The 19522-nt window shown below is 36.6% G+C and overlaps 1 protein-coding gene across 16 annotated transcripts in view; it reads right to left on the bottom strand.

Moving 5' to 3' along the window:
* Positions 1–19522, bottom strand: part of USP40 (ubiquitin specific peptidase 40) — a 91201-nt gene that overhangs the window by 15552 nt on the left and 56127 nt on the right. For 6 of the 16 annotated variants that reach the window (XR_010109424.1, XM_063595313.1, XM_063595312.1 and 3 more), the window contains 6 exons: positions 18855–18941; positions 8715–8751; positions 7379–7455; positions 5582–5656; positions 2307–2433; positions 46–140 (listed from right to left, as the gene is read on the bottom strand). Coding sequence is in view for 14 of the 16 variants with exons in the window: in XM_063595313.1 (XP_063451383.1) it covers positions 46–140; positions 2307–2433; positions 5582–5656; positions 7379–7455; positions 8715–8751; positions 18855–18941 (498 nt within the window). In the remaining 2 variants the exon portion in view is untranslated. Of the gene's footprint in view, positions 1–45; positions 141–1495; positions 1946–2306; positions 2434–5581; positions 5657–7378; positions 7456–8714; positions 8752–17746; positions 17987–18854; positions 18942–19522 lie in introns of those variants that run through there. The other 10 variants (XM_034955388.3, XM_055109236.2, XM_014344114.3 and 7 more) reach the window with 5 other exon arrangements.

Here is a 19522-nt window from a genome sequence, read left to right on the forward strand (position 1 = left end):
AGAAGCCACATTACCACTAAGTTATGGTGCAGGAAGAAGTCTGACCTGAGACTTCAGCTCCGCCAGCGTGGCATCTTCTGAGATCTCTATGTCTCCCAAGTAGAGGAGAGAAACTTGCGCAGGCTCGTTCCCAGAAGCACCTTCCAAAGGACAGAGCGGGATGTTTACAAGGAACTTGAAACTTATTTTGTGTTTCTGAAATACATTGCCATGTTTTGATATTGTAAATAGGTTATTAAAATTCCACTCAAGAGCCTCTGCATCCAAGTCTTATGAGGAGGCCCTCTCTGGCAGGTAAGCAGGCAGGGACATGTTGGCAGACTCCCAAGAGGTCTGTGACACTTATGCCCCTACCTTGAATGTACTTTTCCACATTCTCTCCTTCCTCAAAGAGGACTTTTTGGGTAGGATACGCTGGCTGCATTCTGTATGTTAGCTTCCTGTTTCCTCCTCATAACACTCATCCCAACCTGTTCCTCGTGTGTGTGTGTGTGTGTGTGTGTGTGTGTGTCTGTCTGTCTGTCTGTCTGTGTGCAGGCGTTTAATGTGCCTCCTCAAAACAACAGAGTTTTCAAGAGGAGGCAGGCCATCTATCTTGTCTCCCCAGTTCCTGGTACAATGGGTGCCACATAGTAAATGCCCAATAAATGTTTATTTATAAGGAAATCTTGACAATAAGAAGGCCTTTCCAAGTTTGTTTAAAAAAAGGGAAAAACACAATGCTTTCTCATCAAAAACAATATAAAAGCTGGCAACTAAATTTAGACTGTCTTCACTTATTTTTGCCTTAGCTGTCTTTACTGCTGAGCATGCCACTAATGCATAGCAAGAAATTACAGAGAGATTAGAAGTCAACTAAGTGCATGAGAAGTTCCTCTTGTGTCTTAAGGAAATTACAGGCTGACACTACCGGAAAGATAATTTTAGGAAATTCTAAAGAATGAAATATATAATCACCTGCTACATAATGATTTGGTCAAAGACCACACATGTGATGTGATCCTATAAGATTATAATACTGTATTTTCACTGTACCTTTTTCTGTTTAGATACACAAACACTTGCCACTGTGTTATGATTCGCCTTCAGTATTCAATACAGTAAGCTGCTCTACAGGTCTGTAGCCTACGAGCAAGAGGCTACACCACATAGCCTAGGTGTGTAGGAGGCTCTACCATCTAGGTTTGTGTAAATCACTCTACCATGTTCACATAATGATGAAATCATCTGACGATGCATTTCTCAAAACATATTCATGTTGTTACGTGACACGAGTGCATTTCCCATGTGTTGTGTACAGATGTATTACCAAAAAAAGAACCTTTTATTTACTTTTCACGTAGAAACATACTGATTAAACATGCTTTTACAATGTATATCCAATTCTATATGTAACTAGAATTCTATCACCGAGGCATTTTTAGCATTAGTTAACATGAACTACTGTAACCCAACTAAAAAGTAACTTTATGCCAATTTTATAGCTCATTCAACATTACTCTCTCTATATAATCCTAACTTCAAAGAATAAGGAGATAAGAATTTGACTCATTTATATTAATTTTATTACTGAGGCTGAAAAGATTAAAAAGAAATATAAGTAATATACTTCAAGGCACTAGAAAAACTAAATAAGTAAAGCATGATAAAAAGAAAAACATAGCTAAAGAGTTGGGCCTATTAAAAATACACTCGCTCCATTTCTTTATAATGAAGTGGAACTCCTCTTTGTACAAGGGCAACAGAACTCACTGATAGTGACTTCTGCCCATCGTGATGTGTGCGGCTGAGTGCTGAGTAAGACAACATGCTTGTACTTGTCTATGTTCCTTCTCAGAAGTCAGTGAGATGATATCAAATGCCCTAGAAGCAGTTCCTGAGGGTTTTGAGGCAGAAAGATTGGAAGACATATAGGATGTGGACTCCTGGTCTCTGCCCCTGTGGGCTAAAATGACATCATTAGAATTGGTTGAAGTCTCAATATTCTGGTACGTGGTGATAAATGGGGCCCCCGTTGCCCTGAGGATCTTGAGAGATGATACATAAAAGTCTTTGGAAAGTGTAATATATTGATATAATAATAAACAACAAGATATATAGTGCTTTACAGAGGTTACAGAGCACGTACAGAAATGGCACAGTGTTATTATTATGTGATGTCTGGAATGACTTATGAAATTAATAGGTCTTGATTTTCAAGATCTTACGTTTTAAAAATAAATATATCAATTGACTCTCAGAGCACAGGCAGTCAATTTACTTCTCTTTATGATGCACTGGCTGCTGAAATCCCATTGTGTTCTCACCTTGGCTGGAAGTGGCTCTCCAAACTCTGCCCCAAGATGAAGTACAGTTGGTCTGGTCCTGATGACTCTCCCAGTGTCCTGAGGGACCCTGAAGCTGGTACCACCAGATGGGCACCTTCAGGAAACCCTGAAGAATGGAGCATGTTTAACTGCTGTGATTACAAAGATTAAGTGAAACTCTACTTTTACTTCCATAGAAAGAAACATCTTGATGACCTAAGATGTTCTTGAACTTATCATTTTTCCTTTTAGATTTATTAACTGTCATAAATTATACTTGTTTTTACAATCAAAAATTTAAAATCATAAAAATCAGACTTTGGGGTGACTGGACTAAATATCCCTTGCTTAAAGGTATCTTAGTAGATAGTATAAATGAGAAGCATAAACAAGAACAATGCATTTGCTTGAACACACTATACCAGCGTTTCCAGGCACTGTCCAAGCACTGCTGGCCCAGGATACCAGTCCCAGCAGCGCAGTTTATCACACAGATGCAAGAGCCCATTGATCTAAGTTGGGTTTCTGATACAAACTAAAGGAAATAAACCCATTGTCTTATACATACCCTGTAATTTCAGTTTTACTTATTTAGCTAGTTCTTCCCACCTCATTTTTTGTTAGTGAAGAATTTTAACAGGTTTATTAAGAGATAAAAGGTGCTATTGTTGCAGCACTTAATTTCCAACAATAGAAGATGAGAATAAAAATTAACCACCTAAAACATTTTAAATAGTTCAAGAAATGTGCATTAGAATATTTTTCTGTTTATCAGATTAGTGAAGATTAACAAATATTTGACCTTCATTCGATTAAATAAATGTAAATCAGAACAACAAAATTCCATTTTTTTTTTCACCTAGCAGACTGTCAAAAACCAGAAAATTATGTTGGTGAAAATATGGGTAAACTTGAACATTTGTAAGTTGGTAGCAGGAATATAAACTGCTGAGAAGTTTCTGTAGAATAATTTGCCTGTACCTGTCATATTTTAAAATGTGCAAGTCCTTTGACCCAGCCATTCCACGTTTAGGAATTTACATTCTGATATACTAGTGCATGCATAGAAAGCCACATATGCAAGAATATTCTTACAAATTGTTTATGGGACCAAAAACCATGAACCAACTTCAAGGACCCTCTTTAAAAGATTTTTGGCTGGGCTTGGTGGCTCACAGCTGTAATCCCAGTACTTTGGGGAGGCTGAGGTGGGAGGATCGATTAAGCCCAGGAGTTCAAGATCAGTGTGGGCAACAAAGCAAGACAAAAATAAAAAAAAGTTTAAAAATTAGCCAGGCACAGTGTGCCTGTAGTCCCAGCCCAGGAGATCGAGCTTGCAGTGAGCTATGATCATGCCACTGTACTTCAGCCCGGGTGACAAGAGCCAGACCCTTTCTAAAAAAAAAAAACCAAAAAACAACAACAAAAAAAACTGTGCAATTTCAGTTCTAGGAATTTATCCTGTAGATATACTCATATACAAGCAAAATGGCATTTATATATATATATATAATAAATAAATAAATATATATAAAATAAATATATTTTTTACATTGTTACTTGTATCAACAAAAGACTGGAAATGACCTAAATATTCTTCAAAAAGAGACTGGTTAAATAAATTATAGTCCTCCAAACAATGGAATATTATGAAGCTACTAAATTGAATGAGATAGCTTCACAGCATACACTAGGAGATAAAATATTAATGAAAAAAATCTAGGTACGGAATAGGTTGCCTAGCAAATAATCTTTTGTGCAAATAAAAAGGAATAAATCTGTGTATGTATGGATATATATGCTATGTATATACACATTGAACTATGTATTTAAAATATTTTACATGGTTAGTCTTCACATTGTCATTGTCTATTATTTGAAATTAAGTGTTGTAACAGTAACATCTTTTATCTCTCTTCTTGTTTTTTTTTTACTTTTTAAATTTTTATTGAAGAGAGACAGGGTTTCACCATGTTGCCAAGGCTGGTCTTGAATTCCTGAGCTCAAGTGATTTGCCTGCATTGGCCTCCTAAAGTACTGGAATTACAGGCATCAGGCACCGCGCCTAGCCTACCTTTTATCTCTTAATAAACCTATTAAAATTCTTCAGTAACAAAAAATGAGGTGGGAAAAGCTAGCACACTTCAGTGTGTGCAAGTGTGTGTGTATATTAAAAAGCAAAGGCCTTTGGAAGGATGCAGAGAAAAGCAGCTGCCTGTCGGGGAGAGGACGCTGGGTGGCTGGACCCAGAGACAGTAGGGACACTTGCTTTTCCTGGCCCAGCTTTTCATAACACCTGGAATTTTGTATCATGAGTATTGCCTATTCAAAAATTAACTTTAAAGATCATTGTACAAAATATAATAGAATTCTACAAAGTTACGAAAATGAATAAGGTAGGTGTGTATGTGCTGATATGAGGAGCTCCGCAAGATACAGTCAGTGAATAAAAGCAAACAAAACAAGTGTAAAACAATGTAGCGAATACATTAAAAAGGATATACACATATTTGCCTTCAGCAAACAAATATGTGTAATGTTTTTCTTAGAAGGATACAGGAGGAAAAATCAGCTAACTGTGGCTCTCTCTGCAGAGAAAAGGTGTAGGAGTGATTTCTGCTTTTCATTTCAAGCTTTCTGTACTGTCTGACTTTTCTAATCATAAGCAAACAGTTATCTGAGTCTTGGAGTTTGGGGCCATTTGTTTCTCTTTTGGGTTCACTTTTACGTGCATCCTCAGTTTAAAAGAAACGATACTGGTTTTAGAAAGTAGTGCTATGCAATGCTTACAAAAGGGCAGTGAAATGAGCCCTCTCATATGCTACTGCATAGAACATCAAGGCTTTAAAGAGGTCACACCTTTGGACTTAGGAATTCCACATTTAGAACTATTTTCTGAAGGACTTATTTCAGTACTATTTATAAAAACAAAATGTTAAAAACAAGGTAAGTTTCCAACAATGAGGATATAGATCAATTAAATTAGTAAAACATTACCTTGGATATGACGATTATTTTTGGATTTTATGAGAAGGTTAAAATGTCAAATATAAAAAGTAGGAAATAAAAATGTTATATATAATTGATTTTAATTTTGTGTGACAATATTTACAAGTTAGGAAACATATCTGATTGATAGCATTTGGGGAAAGTTCTCCCTTCTCTTTATGACTGTCTGAATTTCCCCATTTTCCCTAAATGAGGCTGTATCATCTCTGTAATCAGATAACAATAATTATTACTTACGAGTTGTCTATTCAGAAGTAAAATCTTACCAGAGGAGGAAGCTGTCCTTCAATTAAAAGCAAAGTATCTCCAGAACATATCAGAAGTTCTTTCAGTGTTGCATCCTGGGAAGACAAAAATGCTTTTTTGTCACTTATGACTTCTGAAAGGAGCAGATCATTGATCTTTTTAAAACCCCATGCCTCTATTATCTTTTCAAAAATTAAATGAATAATAAAGCAGATATGGAAGACACAGGAAATAAGCTAAGACTATAAAATCAGTACAGCATTATTTGTTAAATTGTGGGGCATAAGCTGTAAGTTTGACAGAAGATCTGAGGCAAGGGAGTTAGATGAGATGAGAAATAAGAAACTGATTTACAAAAGATGAAATTTTAATTAATCCTAAAAAGATGGGTTGGATTTGGAAAGCTAGAGAAAATAACAGAAGGAATTTCTCACGAAAAAAAGGACAAGGGCTAAGTTAAGGTTGATAGTAAATATGGCTTGTTTTGGGAAAGCGCTAAAGCCACACTGATTCGAGTGGAAAGTACCAGGAGGTCACACCGGACTGGAAGGGCAGGCACTAACCACAGGACATGGAATAGAAATAAAGGAGCCACACAAGATTTCTGAGGAGATTTTCCAGATCAATCTGGCTGCAATATGCATGACACTGAAGCAGGGAACGCCTGGGCCCAGGAAAGCCATAATAATTTAGGTGAGAGGCATACGAAGGCTTGGACCTGGAGCCAAGCATGGGAATGGTCAGGGAAGGGGTGGAAAAGCTGACAGTTTGGAGGCTGAGAGGAAACATGAAGAATGAAAGATAAGGAGGGTAAACCATATTTTACTCTTGAAGATTAGGATGGGAAAGATACCTGGCAAGGCTGAAACGAGAAGCCAGTTCCAAGGGTAATGAGTTGGCTTCTGGCTGAATTCTTTGATGCCAATTTGGGAATTAATAGAGAAGAAAATGCTGAAGCTATTTGGGTAAATATATTCTTCTGACATCCAAATTTTATGTCCTAAAGATGCTTTGAGGTCCACTTCTTACTCCAGGCAGTCAAACTCCTGCCCAGGCCCCAAGAGGGGCCTCTCGCTATTGACTTACTGACTGCTAAACAGCAAAGAGCATTCCAGGGCAAGGCCCCAGCATACCTCCCTAAATCAACCTTCTGCTGGCATTCAGTGCCCCTTCTTAAAGAACAGGAAGTAGGCAGGTGAAGACTGGGGAAAGGGCGGCTGACCACAGCTCCCTCAGACTCCCCACAGAGCTTTATTTTGGGTCTACTTCTAAGGCTACGCATTTGAACTGGGAAATATCATGCTATTTGGACCAACAAGATGACCAACTAGATTCCAACTCTCCTGTGATAAAATTATTCCTAAGGCTACCCTAACAGTTTGGCTGGATCGAGAGTTTGGACCAAAGCCTAACTTAGGAATGGTTAGTAAGAAATTCTGCCACCATTACCTTACAGAGAAACTCTGAGATCAAAACATTCAGGGGCCAAAACTTCAGAGTGTATCTATAAAATTCCTTCATGAGCTCAAATGTCATTTGTTCTGTGAAGTTCTCTGCCTTCTCATGAACTGCTCCTCCTAGAGGCATACTCTCATGGCAAGGGGGTTTACCACAGATGTCAGAAATGTTCCCACTGCACTGTGACTTCCTCTTTATCAAAAAACTATAGTAAGAAAAAAGTAAAATAGACCCATTCATAGACATTTGTATCCTATAGAAAGTAATTAAAGCTTTCTCATGAGTGGAATGGGTACCTTGTACGAAAATATGACATAAATGTAATCATACGAAAGTACAATGTATAGAAATCATCTTACTTCTTCACATAAAGGTTCTCCAGCTTCATAGCACCAATCCATTTTTCGTAAATGCCAGGCATCTCCTATAAAGGAGTCAAAATTGGGATAAAAAAAATTCAAAGTTAGGTGAGACGTTGCGTGTAACTTCTAGAAGAATGTCTTGCACCCAGAACACCTTAACTTCCTTTCCAGATAATAAAGCTATGGGCCTCCATGTTAATGAAGTCTCAGAACAGCAAAGTGTGCTACTGAAATCAGAATGAGGTCTCATCAAACTCACTGACATGATCTCACCTGGAAAGTTGCTTCAGTTATCTTAGATTTATTTTTTTTCATTCATTTTACATTCCGTCATCTATACCACAAAAATACTGACATGAAACAGAATGCACTGAAATTTGGAATCAATGAAATTGAAAGGAATCAGTGGAAGACCTGCGCGGCTCCAGGTGGTATACATCTTAGCGTTATTTCTTTTTATTTTAAGTTCTGGGGTACATGTGCAGGATGTGCAGGTCTGTTACACAGGTAAACGTGTGCCATGGTGGTTTGCTGCACCTATCAACTCATCACCTAGGTATTAAGCCCAGAATGTATTAGCAATTTTTCCTGATGCTCTCCCTCCCCCACTCCCACCCCCCCATACACCAACAGGCCCCGATGTGTGTTATTCCCCTCCCTGTGTCCATGTGTTCTCATTGTTTGGCTCCCACTTATAAGTAAGAACATGTGGTGTCTAGTTTTCTGTTCCTGCATTAGTTTGCTGAGGATAATGACTTCCAGCTCCATCCATGACCCTGCAAAGGACATGATCTCATTCCTTTCTATGGCTGCACAGTATTCCATGGTATATATGTACCATATTTTCTTTATCCAGTCTATTACTGATGGGCATTTGGGTTGATTCCATGTCTTTGCTATTGTGAACAGTGCTGCAATGAACATACATGTGCATGTATCTTTATAATAGAATAATTTATATTCCTTTGGGTATATACCCAGTAATGGGATTGCTCGATCAATGGCATTTCTGGTTCCAGGTCTTTGAGGAGTTGCCACACTGTCTTCCACAATGGTTGACCTAATTTACATTCCCACCAACACTGTAAAACATTCCTACTTTGTACCTTTGCTGGATCCTATCTAAGTTCTCTACTCAGAGCTATACCATTAGTTTTCTTTCAGCATGCCAACAAGAACCAGGAGAATTCATTATGTACATATGGAAGTGTAAACTACTTTTTATTTCTCCACACCCTATAAATTTTTTTTTCCTACAACCCTGGAGAAAAAAAAAGTCAAAAAAATTTTTATTAGGCTTTTAAGTAATATGTCATCATGGTAAGTAACTTACCTTGTAGGCCAGATTTCTTCAGCATTAACTTTAAACACTGTAAAGAAAAACAATGTCCAATGTTAGTTTTCTGTTTCTGAGTTACAGTTCTAGGACAAACACCCTTTTTGGACCCTAGGCCTATTTAAGTCTGACTATATTTAATGATTCTTGAATAGGCAAGGATAGACATAGTTAAGAAGATAATACACGAGTCAGCTTTCCTTACTAAAGGCTAGATGGGGCCAATTCAGGAAGAGGAAAAAGCAGTTTCTGGTGTTTGCAAGCAGGACTTAGTTCAAAGTCTCATCCACCAACTCCCAGGTTTGAACCATGACTTTCTTCCTGTAAGGATTAACTGTGTGTCTTTGGCCAGATATGATTAATCAAGTTAATTTCATAGACATTAAACTCTGAATCCTATAAAAGGCGAGATTGATAGCATTTGGGGAAAGTTCTCCCTTCTCTCTTCTCTTTATGACTGTCTGAATTTCCCCGTTTTCCCTAAATATAAAAACTCACAAGAATTGTGCAAGCTGTGATGTCATGGTATAATGCAAAAATGAGACAATATTAACAAAAGTTTAAATAAAACAAAAATAGTAATTAAAACAATTTCTTGAGGGAAAAACATTGCTAATTAAATCTTGGACAAGCGAGCAACTACAATTTGATTTCTATTACACTAGAGCAAAAGAGAGCAAAAATAAGGAAGTCACTGCTGTACTGTTTGTAATAAAAGAAAAATGGCAAAAAAAAAACCCCACCAAAATACACATTAATGGGAGATTTTTTAAAAAGTAGGAAATGTCTTAAAGCAGTTCAAAGAAAAAAACAGATTCATATATATTGGTCTTAAAAGATCTTTAAAATATTTTAAGTGAAACAAAGTTCTAGTATAATACATGCAAAGTGATCCCATTTATAATTTAAAAGAAATCACAGAAGCAAAGCACACTCTTCATTTCTATATGTATGTATATAGACACATGCTGGTATAGGCACAGCAAAGGTCTGGAGGGACACACACTCTGCTGATGTGGATAAGATGATGTTATCTGATTGCAACAGTGACTTCTAGAGAAAGGACTAGAATAGAGTGGTAACCAAGGGGGATTGTTAATCCCCTAGAAGTTTAAAAAGTGAGAAGAAATCCATGATTACTTGTATGACAAAAAATAAGGCTTTAAAATATAATTATAGATTGTTTAGAAAATGATGATAAAAACACAGTATACTAAAATATGGTGGATGAATGAAAGCAAGCTTATATTCTAAGAAAACTTAAAGTCTTAAACATTGTATTTAAGAAAAACAATCAAACAATTGAGCAATCAACTTAACTGTGTTTTAGGAAGGGGAAACAGAGAGCATAAAAGCCTTATTTCAGAAACAGCAAGAAGGCCAGTGTGGCTGAAGCACAGTGAGTAAGAGGGGGAAATGGTTGGAGGTTTGAAAATATAACAAAAATGATACCAGAGAACCAGATCACATAGGCCCTTGTGCAGACATTCAAGACTTCACCTCTTACTCTGGGTAAAATGGGAAACCACAGGAGGGTTGTGAGTATAGGAGTGACTAATGTCTCTTACATTTTAAAGGATCACTCAACTTTTTATAAGAACAGACCCTGGGAAGTGCAAGGCTATAAGGAAGGAGATCAGTTAGGAAGCTGATGGATGAAATTCATTTCAGATGAAAAAGATGACAGGTTTGACAGGGTGGTAGTAATGAACAGAATGAGATGTGGTCAGATCCTAGATGCATTTTGATGGTAGAACCAAAAGATGTCCTTGTGAAACTGAATGTGAAGTAAGAAAGAGAAGAATCAAGGATGACTTCAAGGCTTTCAGCCTAAGCAAGTAAAAAATGGAGTTGCCATTAACTGAAAAAGAGAAAAATATGAGCGGGTTATGTTTCAGGGAGAATAAGAAGAGCTTTACTGTGAATATGTTCTAGGTTTGGATGATTGTTAGACAACCAAGTGGCAGCTGGATGTTCTGGGCCGAGGTCCAATCTAAGAACTGGGCAGCAGAATGCTCAAAGATAGAGAAGAGGAGGAGACAGCAAACTGAGAAGGGTAGGCCAGTGGGATATAAGGAAAACCTGGAGTTGTGGTCTTCTGGAGCCCAGTGACAAAAGTGTTTCAAAGAATAGAGTCATCAGGTACATGGAATGTTGGTGATAGAGCAAGTAACATGAAGAGTAAAAACTGCTCACTGGACATAGTAATGTGGAGGCCACTAATGACCCTGACATAAGCTGTTTCAGTGACATAGCAAGGAACAAGTCTGCCTGCAAGGGGTTCAACGGAGTACAGAAAGGAAGATACATCACTTTTGAAAAGTTTTGTGGTTTCTTTCCTTGAAATTAAAAAATGTAAAGTTAAAAAGGCCAGTAAAAAACTGGGAAAATACCTGCAGAAAATAGTAAAATGATCCTCAAATACCCATCACCCAGTCCCAATCACAGGTTGAGTAACCCTTATTTGAAATACTTACGACTAGAAGTGTTGGATTTAAAAAAAAATTTTGGAATATCTGCATTATACTTACCAGCTAAGTAACCTCAATACAAAAATCTAAATATGAAATGCTCCAATGAATATTTTCTTTGAGTGTCATGTCAAAGGGTCAAAAAGTGCTCAAAAAGTTTTGGATTTTGCAATCTGGCAGTGGCCCTGCCTCCCCAGAGAGAGCGCTGCACAGCTGCCTGACCCACACATGTCTGCACCCAGCCCAATAGCAAGTGTGGCAGTATCCCCCTCCCCAGAGAGACCAACACACGGCTATGCTCAGGTTGTGCTTGGTCGCAACACAAACCAGCACCCTTTCCTCCACCAAACCATGTCACCTCTGTTACAAACACCCGTAACCTAGGAAATTGAGGCAACTGCACACATCATTAATGAGGATTACAGCTGAAGAACTGGTGTAGGGATCATGCTACTGAGCCCACCAAGAACCAAAGCCAACAACACATCATTTCCAACAGACACCCTAGAATCCATCTATAGGAAAAACTCCTCCCTACAATAGCTACTCCATAAAATTGGAAAAAGTAAGTGTTCAAGTAAATGTGAAGATATCAACATAAGAAGACAAGAAATATGAAGGGCCAAGGAAAGATGATATTCTGAAAGGAACACAGTAAGTCTCCAGTAACAAACCCCGAAGAAAAGTATATTTATGAAATGCCTGAAGAGAAATTCAAAACAATGATCTTAAGGAAACTCATAAATAAGAGAATACAGACAATCCAAAATTCAACAAAATCAGAAAAATTCATTCATAATCTGAATCAGAAATTCATCAGAGAAAGAATTTCTGAACTTGAAGACAGGTCTTTTGAAATAACCCAGTCAGAAGAATAAAAAGAATTAACAATTTAAAAAGAATGAAGAAAGCCTACAGGACCAACAAGACACCATTAAATGAACAAGTTTTCTCATTGTAGAAGTGCCAGGGGGAGAATAAATGACAAAAGACACAGCATATCTATTTAATTAAATAATAGGTGAAAAATTCCCAAGTCCAGGAGAGATATGGACATCCAGATCCAGAAAGCTCACAGGTTCCCCAATTAGATTCAACACAAAAAGATCCTCTTTGGGCACTTTATAATAAGACTCTCAAAAGTTAAAGACAAAAAGAGAATTCTGAAAGCTACAAGATAAAAGCATTAAGTCACATATAAGGAAATCCCCAGTAGACTATCAGTGGATTTCTTAGCAGAAACCTTGCAGGCCAGAAGAAAATGGGGGTAATATAGGAAAGAAAAAAACACTGTCAGCCAAGAATATCATATCCAGCAAAGCTATCCTTCAGAAATAAAGGCGAGATATAAATCTCAGATAAGCAAAAAGCTAAAGGAATTTATCACCACTAGACCAATCTTACAAGAAAATACTTAAGGGAGCACTACAACTGGAAACAAAAGGATGATAATTACTATCATGAAAACACATGAAAGTATAAAACTCACAAGTATAGGTAAATTCATAATCATACTTGGAATACCCCAGTGTTGCAATGGTGCTATATAAATTTATCAATCCTCTTCCATGAAGGTTTAAAGACAAAATAGCCAAAAACAACAACAGTTACTATTAGTGGCTAAGGACACAATAAAGATGTAAATTAAGGCAACAAAAATATAAATTGTAGAGGGAAGGGAAAAAATTCTAGACTATTTTTATATGATCAAAGGTGAGTTGGATACAGCTTAAAATAGTCTATTATAAGTACAAGACTCTCTATCTTAGTGCAACAGTAACCACAAAGAAAAAAATGACAGAAAATACACAAATAAGAAAAAGAAACAAAGCTTAGCACCATAGACAACCATCAAACCACAGAAGTAAACAACCAGAAAGGAAGAAAAAGATCTACAAAACAACCAGAAAACGATTAGCAAAATGGCAGGAGTAAGTTCTTACTTATCAATAATAACCTTGATTAAATTCTTCAATTAAAAGATATAAAAGTGACTGAATGGGTTAAAAAAAAGAAGACCCAACTATATGTTGCCTAAAAAAGACTCACCTCACTGTTAAAGACAAACATAGACTGAAAGTGAAGGGATGGAAAAAGATAGTCCATGCAAATAGAAACCAAAAGTGAGCAAGAGTAGCCACATTTATGTCAGATAAAATAGACTTTAACTCAAAAACTGTAAAAGGTCATTATAATTGATAATGGTCATTGTAGAAGAAGGTCATTATATAATAACTTGTTATATAATCACTATATATCATTATTATATCATTTATAATGATATAAAGGGATTCAATGAGAGGATATAACAATTGTAAATATATATGCAAACACCACCAGAACACCCAAATATATAAAGCTAATATTATTAGACCTCTAGGGGAACAAGACTGCAATACAATAATAGTAGGGACTTCAACACCTCACTTTCAATAATGGAAAGATCATCGAGACAAAAAATCAACAAAGAAACATTAAACTTAAACTTCACCATAGACCAAACGGAGCTAACAGATATTTATAGAACAGTCCATCAACAACTGCAGGATACACATTCTTGTCAACTGCACAGAGAATATTATCCATGATAGAGCATACATTAGACCACAAAACAAGTCTTAATACATTTAACAAGACAGAGATCATATCAAGTATTTTTTCTAACCACGATAAAACTAGAAATCAAAAAGAAAAACTTTGAAAACCTTACAAATACATGGAAATTAAACACGCTTCCAAAGAACCAATAAGTCAATGAAGAAAGTAAGAGGGAAATTTTAAAATGCCTTGAGACTAAAATAGAAACATATTATACCAAAACCCATGGGATACAGCAAAAACAGTTCTAAGAGGGAAGTTCACAGCAATAGATGCCTAGATCAAAAATGAAGAAAGATTTCTACTAAACAACCTAACCATGAACCTCAAGGAACTAGAAACATAAGGACAAACTAAACCCAAAAGAAGCAGAAGGGAATAATAAAGCTCAGAGCAGAAATAAACAAAATAGGAACTAACAAAACAATTCAAAAGAGAAACAAAATTAAAAACTGGTTCTTTTAATAGATAAAATTGGCAAACCTTTAGCTAGACTAAGAAAAAAAGAGTGAAGACTCAAATAAAGTCAGAGATGAAAATCAGACATTACAATTGATACCACAGACATACAAAGGATCATAAGAGACTATTATGAACAACTACTTGCCAATAAATTTAAAAACATAGAAGAAATGGATAAATTCCTGGACATATACAATATACTAAGATTAAATGATGAAGAAATAGAAAATCTGAACAGGCCAACAAGTGAGAAAATGCTTTCAGTAATAAAGTCTTTCATCAAAGAAAAGCTGAGGACCTAATGGCTTCACTGCTGAATTCTACCAAACATTTAAAGAATATCAATTCTCCTCAAACTACTCCAGAAAATTGAAAAGTTGTGAATATTTCCAAACTCATTTTATGAGGCCAGCATTATCCTGATTCCAAGACCAGATGTAGATTCAACAACAAAAAAAGAAAACTATTAGGCCAATACCCCTGATGAACATAGATGAAAAACTGTCAACAAGGTATTAGCAAACTGAATTTAACAAGCACGTTAAAAAGACCATTCACAATTATCAAGTGGTATTCATCCCAAGGATGAAAAAATTCATAAGGAACCACAAAAAAACCCAAATAGTCAAAGCAATTGTGAGCAAAAAGAACAGAGCTGGAGGCACCATACTGCCTTACTTCAAAATATACTACAAAGCAAAAGTAACCAAAACAGCAGGGTACTGGCAAAAAGTCTGACACATAGGCCAAAGCACCAGAATAAAGAGCCCAGAAATAAATTCACAAACTTAACAGCCAACTAATTTTTGATAGATGTGCCAAGAACACACATTGGGAAAATGATAGTCTCTTCAACAAATGGTTCTGGGAAAATTGGATCTCCACATGCAGAATAATGAGACTAGATTCCCTAACTCTCACTAAATACAAAAATCAACTCAAAATGGTTTAAATGCTTAAATGTAAAACCCAAAACAATGAAACTACTAAAGGAAAACATAGGGGGAACACTATGACACTGGATTAGGCAAGAATTTTTAAAATAAGCTTTGGTTGCCTCAAAAGCACAGGCAACAAAAGAACATAGACAAATGGGATTATAGCAAACTAAAAAGCTTTTGTACAGCAAAAGAAACAACAGAGTAAAGAGACAACCTACAGAATGGGAGAAAATGTTTGCAAAGTATAAATCTAACAAAGGGAGCTGGGCGGGGTTGCTCACGCCTGTAATACCAGCACTTTGGGAGGCCGAGATGGGCAGATCACTTGAGTTCAGTAGTTCAAGACCAGCCTGGGCAACATGGTGAGACACTGCCTCTACCGAAAATACAAAAAAAAAAAAAAAAAAAAAGCTGGGCATAGTGGCATATACCTGCGATCCCAGCTACTTCGGAGGCTGAGATGGAAGGATCACTTAGCCCTGGGGGTGGAGGTTGCAGTGAGCTGAGATCACCCCACTGCATGCCAGCCTGGGTGAGAGCAAGACTGTCTTAAAAAAAAAATCTAACAAAGAGTTAATATCCGGAATATATTATATAAGGAACTTAAACAATTCAACAGCAAAAAAAAAGTACCTGATTTAAAAATTGGCAAAAGACTTTAGTAAACATTTCTCAAAAGACACACGAATGGCCAACAGGTACGCACACAAAAAATGCTCAACATCACAAATCATAAAGGAAATGTAAATCAAAACCACAATGAAGTACCATATCTCACTCCAGTTAGAATGGCTACTATCAAAAAAACAAGAGAAAACATGTATTTACAAGAATGTGGTGAAAAGGGAACATTTATGCACTGTCGGTGAGACTGTAAATTATTACGGCCATTATAGAAAACAGTACAGATGTTCCTCACAAAATTAAACATAGAACTATCATGTGATTCACCAATCCCATTACTGGGTATGTGTCCAAAGGGTATGAAATCAGTGTGTCAAAGAGATATCTGCACTCCCATGTTTACTGGAGCATTATTTACAATCACCAAGATATCAAATCAACCTAAGCATCCAACAGTGGATGAACAGGTAAGGAAAATGTGGTATATATACACAACAGGGTACTATTCAGCCATAAAAAAGAATAAAATCCTGTTATTTGTGACAACATGGATGAACCTGGAAGACATCATGTTAAGTGAACGAAGCCAGGCACAGAAAGGCTGATCTGTAATATGACCTCACTCATATGTGGAATCTTAAAAAAAAAAAAAAGAGTTGACATCGTAGAAGCAGAGAGTAAAACAGCAGTTACTAGTGACTGAGGGGGAGATGTAAGGGGAGGATGGGAGAGGGTGGTCAACAGGTACAAAGTTACAATCTAATAGGAGGAATAAGCTCTAGTGTTCTATTGTACAGTAGGGTGATGATAGTTAACAGTAAGGATTGTATGTTAAAAAATAGTTAGAAAAGCTCTTGAATGTTCTCACCCCCAAGAAATGCTAAGTGCATGAGGTAATGAGTATGCTGATTTAATCATTATACAACACATATATGTACCAGAATATTAAATGTACCCCATAAATACGTGTCAATTTAATTTTTTTAAAATAGTTTCAGATTTTGGAGCATTTTGGATTTTGGGATCAGGGATGCTCAACTCATATTGCCATGGCCAGTTTTATGTGTCAATAACCCACTCACTTTCCCTGCCCTTGCCCCAGAGTTTTTTGAAGCAAATGCCAGATATATAATTTCATCTGTAAATATTTATTATGCATCTCTAAAAGATATTTTTAAAAACCTAAAATGATTATGACAGCTAAAAAATTAAGAATTCCTTAATACCAGCAAATATCCAACTAATGTTCACATTTCTCTACTTTCTCTTAAATTATTACTAAAGTTCCTTTGGCTTGAGTTAGGGTCCAAAGAAGTCCATACATTGCAACTGGTTGCTATGTCTTTTAAGCCTCTTTTGACCTATAGGTTGTCCTTGTCCCCTCTTTCGTAGAAGAGTTTTCTGATCTACATTTGGCTAATTGCAGACCTGTGATGAATTTAACCTGTTCCTATGCCTCCTGTATTTCCTATAAATTGGTAATTAGACCTAGAGGCTTATTCAGATTCAGGTCCAGTTGTTTGGTTTTTTGCAATAAGGGCATGGGTATTGTTCTGAATTTCTATGTTGTCTGAGTGTTGCTCTTTTTTGGGGCTAGCAATCTTTGAGGATCATTGCCTAGGTTCATTAATTTATTAGGAGTTGAAAAAATGTGAAATTCTAAAATGCCTTCATTTATTAGTTGGAATACGTTTATAAATAAAACTTATCATTATCTGCTTAGCTACCCTGGGATATAGTTTGCAAGGGAAAAACAGGAAAAAAAATGCTTTATTTTTTACCTTTATGATTGCCTAGCATCCATTATAGGTAACTGCATATTTTTGTATAGGATCATTATGAACTCACAGATTTACAGATTTTATGTACTTGTTTCAATTAATTTTTATTATTTTTCTCACTCAAGTTCAAATTGTCTCATCTTTGACTAGTGGGCTCCTCAATCTCTTTGATGATTCCAATGGTCTTGGATAGCAGCTTCACTGCTTTCTGTGATGGTAAGATGTTTCAGGCTCATCTTATTTCCTGACCTAGATATATAACCAGCCATTATTCTAAGATGCCCTGGTTCCTGTTTGTAGAAAATGGTATTTGGCAGCCATAATCTGGGTGCCAGGGGTACTCTGCTGCTACCAGGTTGGTCACTCTTTCCAACCTGTATCAGGGGACAGAGCTGGAAAAAAAATTTTTTAAGAAAAAATATATGAAGCTCATTCAGATTTTTCTATTTCAAATTCAGGAGAACAGGTTTTTTTAAACCACACTGATTTTATTTGTCTGTTTTCCAATACTAAAGGTCTCAGTTCTCAATAACAGCAATATAATTATTTACTTTATCACATACACACATATATACAAACATTCATACCACTGTGTGTGTATATAAATACTAGAAAAAATATGCCAAAATGTTAATATTGGTAGGATAAAGAATAATGATAGGTTTTCATTTTTTCTTTTAATCAATTTCTGCACATTCAACATTTCTATAATAAAAAACTATTATTGATAGAAAGAAAAAAATTGTAATCTTATTTAAAATTTCCAGTTGAGGCCGAGTGGAATGGCTCATGCCTGTAATCCCAGCACTTTGGGAGGCCGAGGCGGGTGGATCACTCGAGGTCAGGAGTTTGAGACCAGCCTGGCTAACATGGAGAAACCTCATCTCTACTAAAAATATAAAAATTAGCTGGGTGTGGTAGTAGGTAACTGTAATCCCAGCTACTCAGGAGGCTGAGGCAGGAGAATCACTTGAACCCGGGAGGCAGAGGTTGCAGTGAGCTGAGATCATGCCACTGCACTCCAGCCTGGGTGACAGAGTTGAGACTCTCTAAAAAAAAAAAAAAAAAAAAAAAATCCAGTTGGTTCACCAATTTTCAAGCTCCCAAAATAATTCCTCTAGTGAGTACATATAATTCTCTGAAGTATACCATATCAGGCCTAGTTTAGGACCTCCAAATCTTAACACAGGATACCACTGTTCCTCACAGCAAACATACAAACACACACAGCCTCTGAAAACAAAAGGTAAAATTACTTACATCTCTCACAGATATTGTTTCTTCTACTATGATTTCCATTTCTGTCCCAGGTTGAACGTCACTCCCCATTGCAAAAAACAGGAACAACTAATAACAAGACAGATGTGTAAATGCAATTTAATCTGAATTTAAAAATCCAATAAATGTATTATTTACTTTCAAAAATGTAAAGCCAAGGGCTCATGAAACTTTAACAAAAAATCTCAATTTATATGAAAATATGACTATGATTAATAATGTTACAATTTAAGCAATAATTATGCCTACCCAGAAGTATAAATTGCTTCATCATCAATGTTTTTTACTCCTAATAAATGTCTCCCACATACACTACTTCTTTTTCTTTCTTTTTTTTTTTTTTTTTTTTTTGAGATGGAGTTTTGCTCTTGTTGCCCAGGCTGGAGTGCAGTGGAGCGATCTTGGCTCACTGCCACCTCTGCTTCCCAAGTTCAAGAGATTCTCCTACCTCAGCCTCCCATGTAGCTGGGATTCCAGGTGCATGCCACTACGCCTGGCTAATTTTTTGTATTTTTAGTAGAGGCAGGGTTTCACCATGTTGGCCAGGCTGGTGTTGAACTCCTGACTTCAGGTGATCCACCCGCCTCAGCCTCCCAAAGGGTTGGGATTACAGACGTGAGCCACCGCGCCCGGCCAACATACACTATTTC

Source organism: Pan paniscus, chromosome 13 (assembly GCF_029289425.2).
Source record: "Pan paniscus chromosome 13, NHGRI_mPanPan1-v2.0_pri, whole genome shotgun sequence".
NCBI classification, from domain to species: Eukaryota; Metazoa; Chordata; class Mammalia; order Primates; family Hominidae; genus Pan; species Pan paniscus.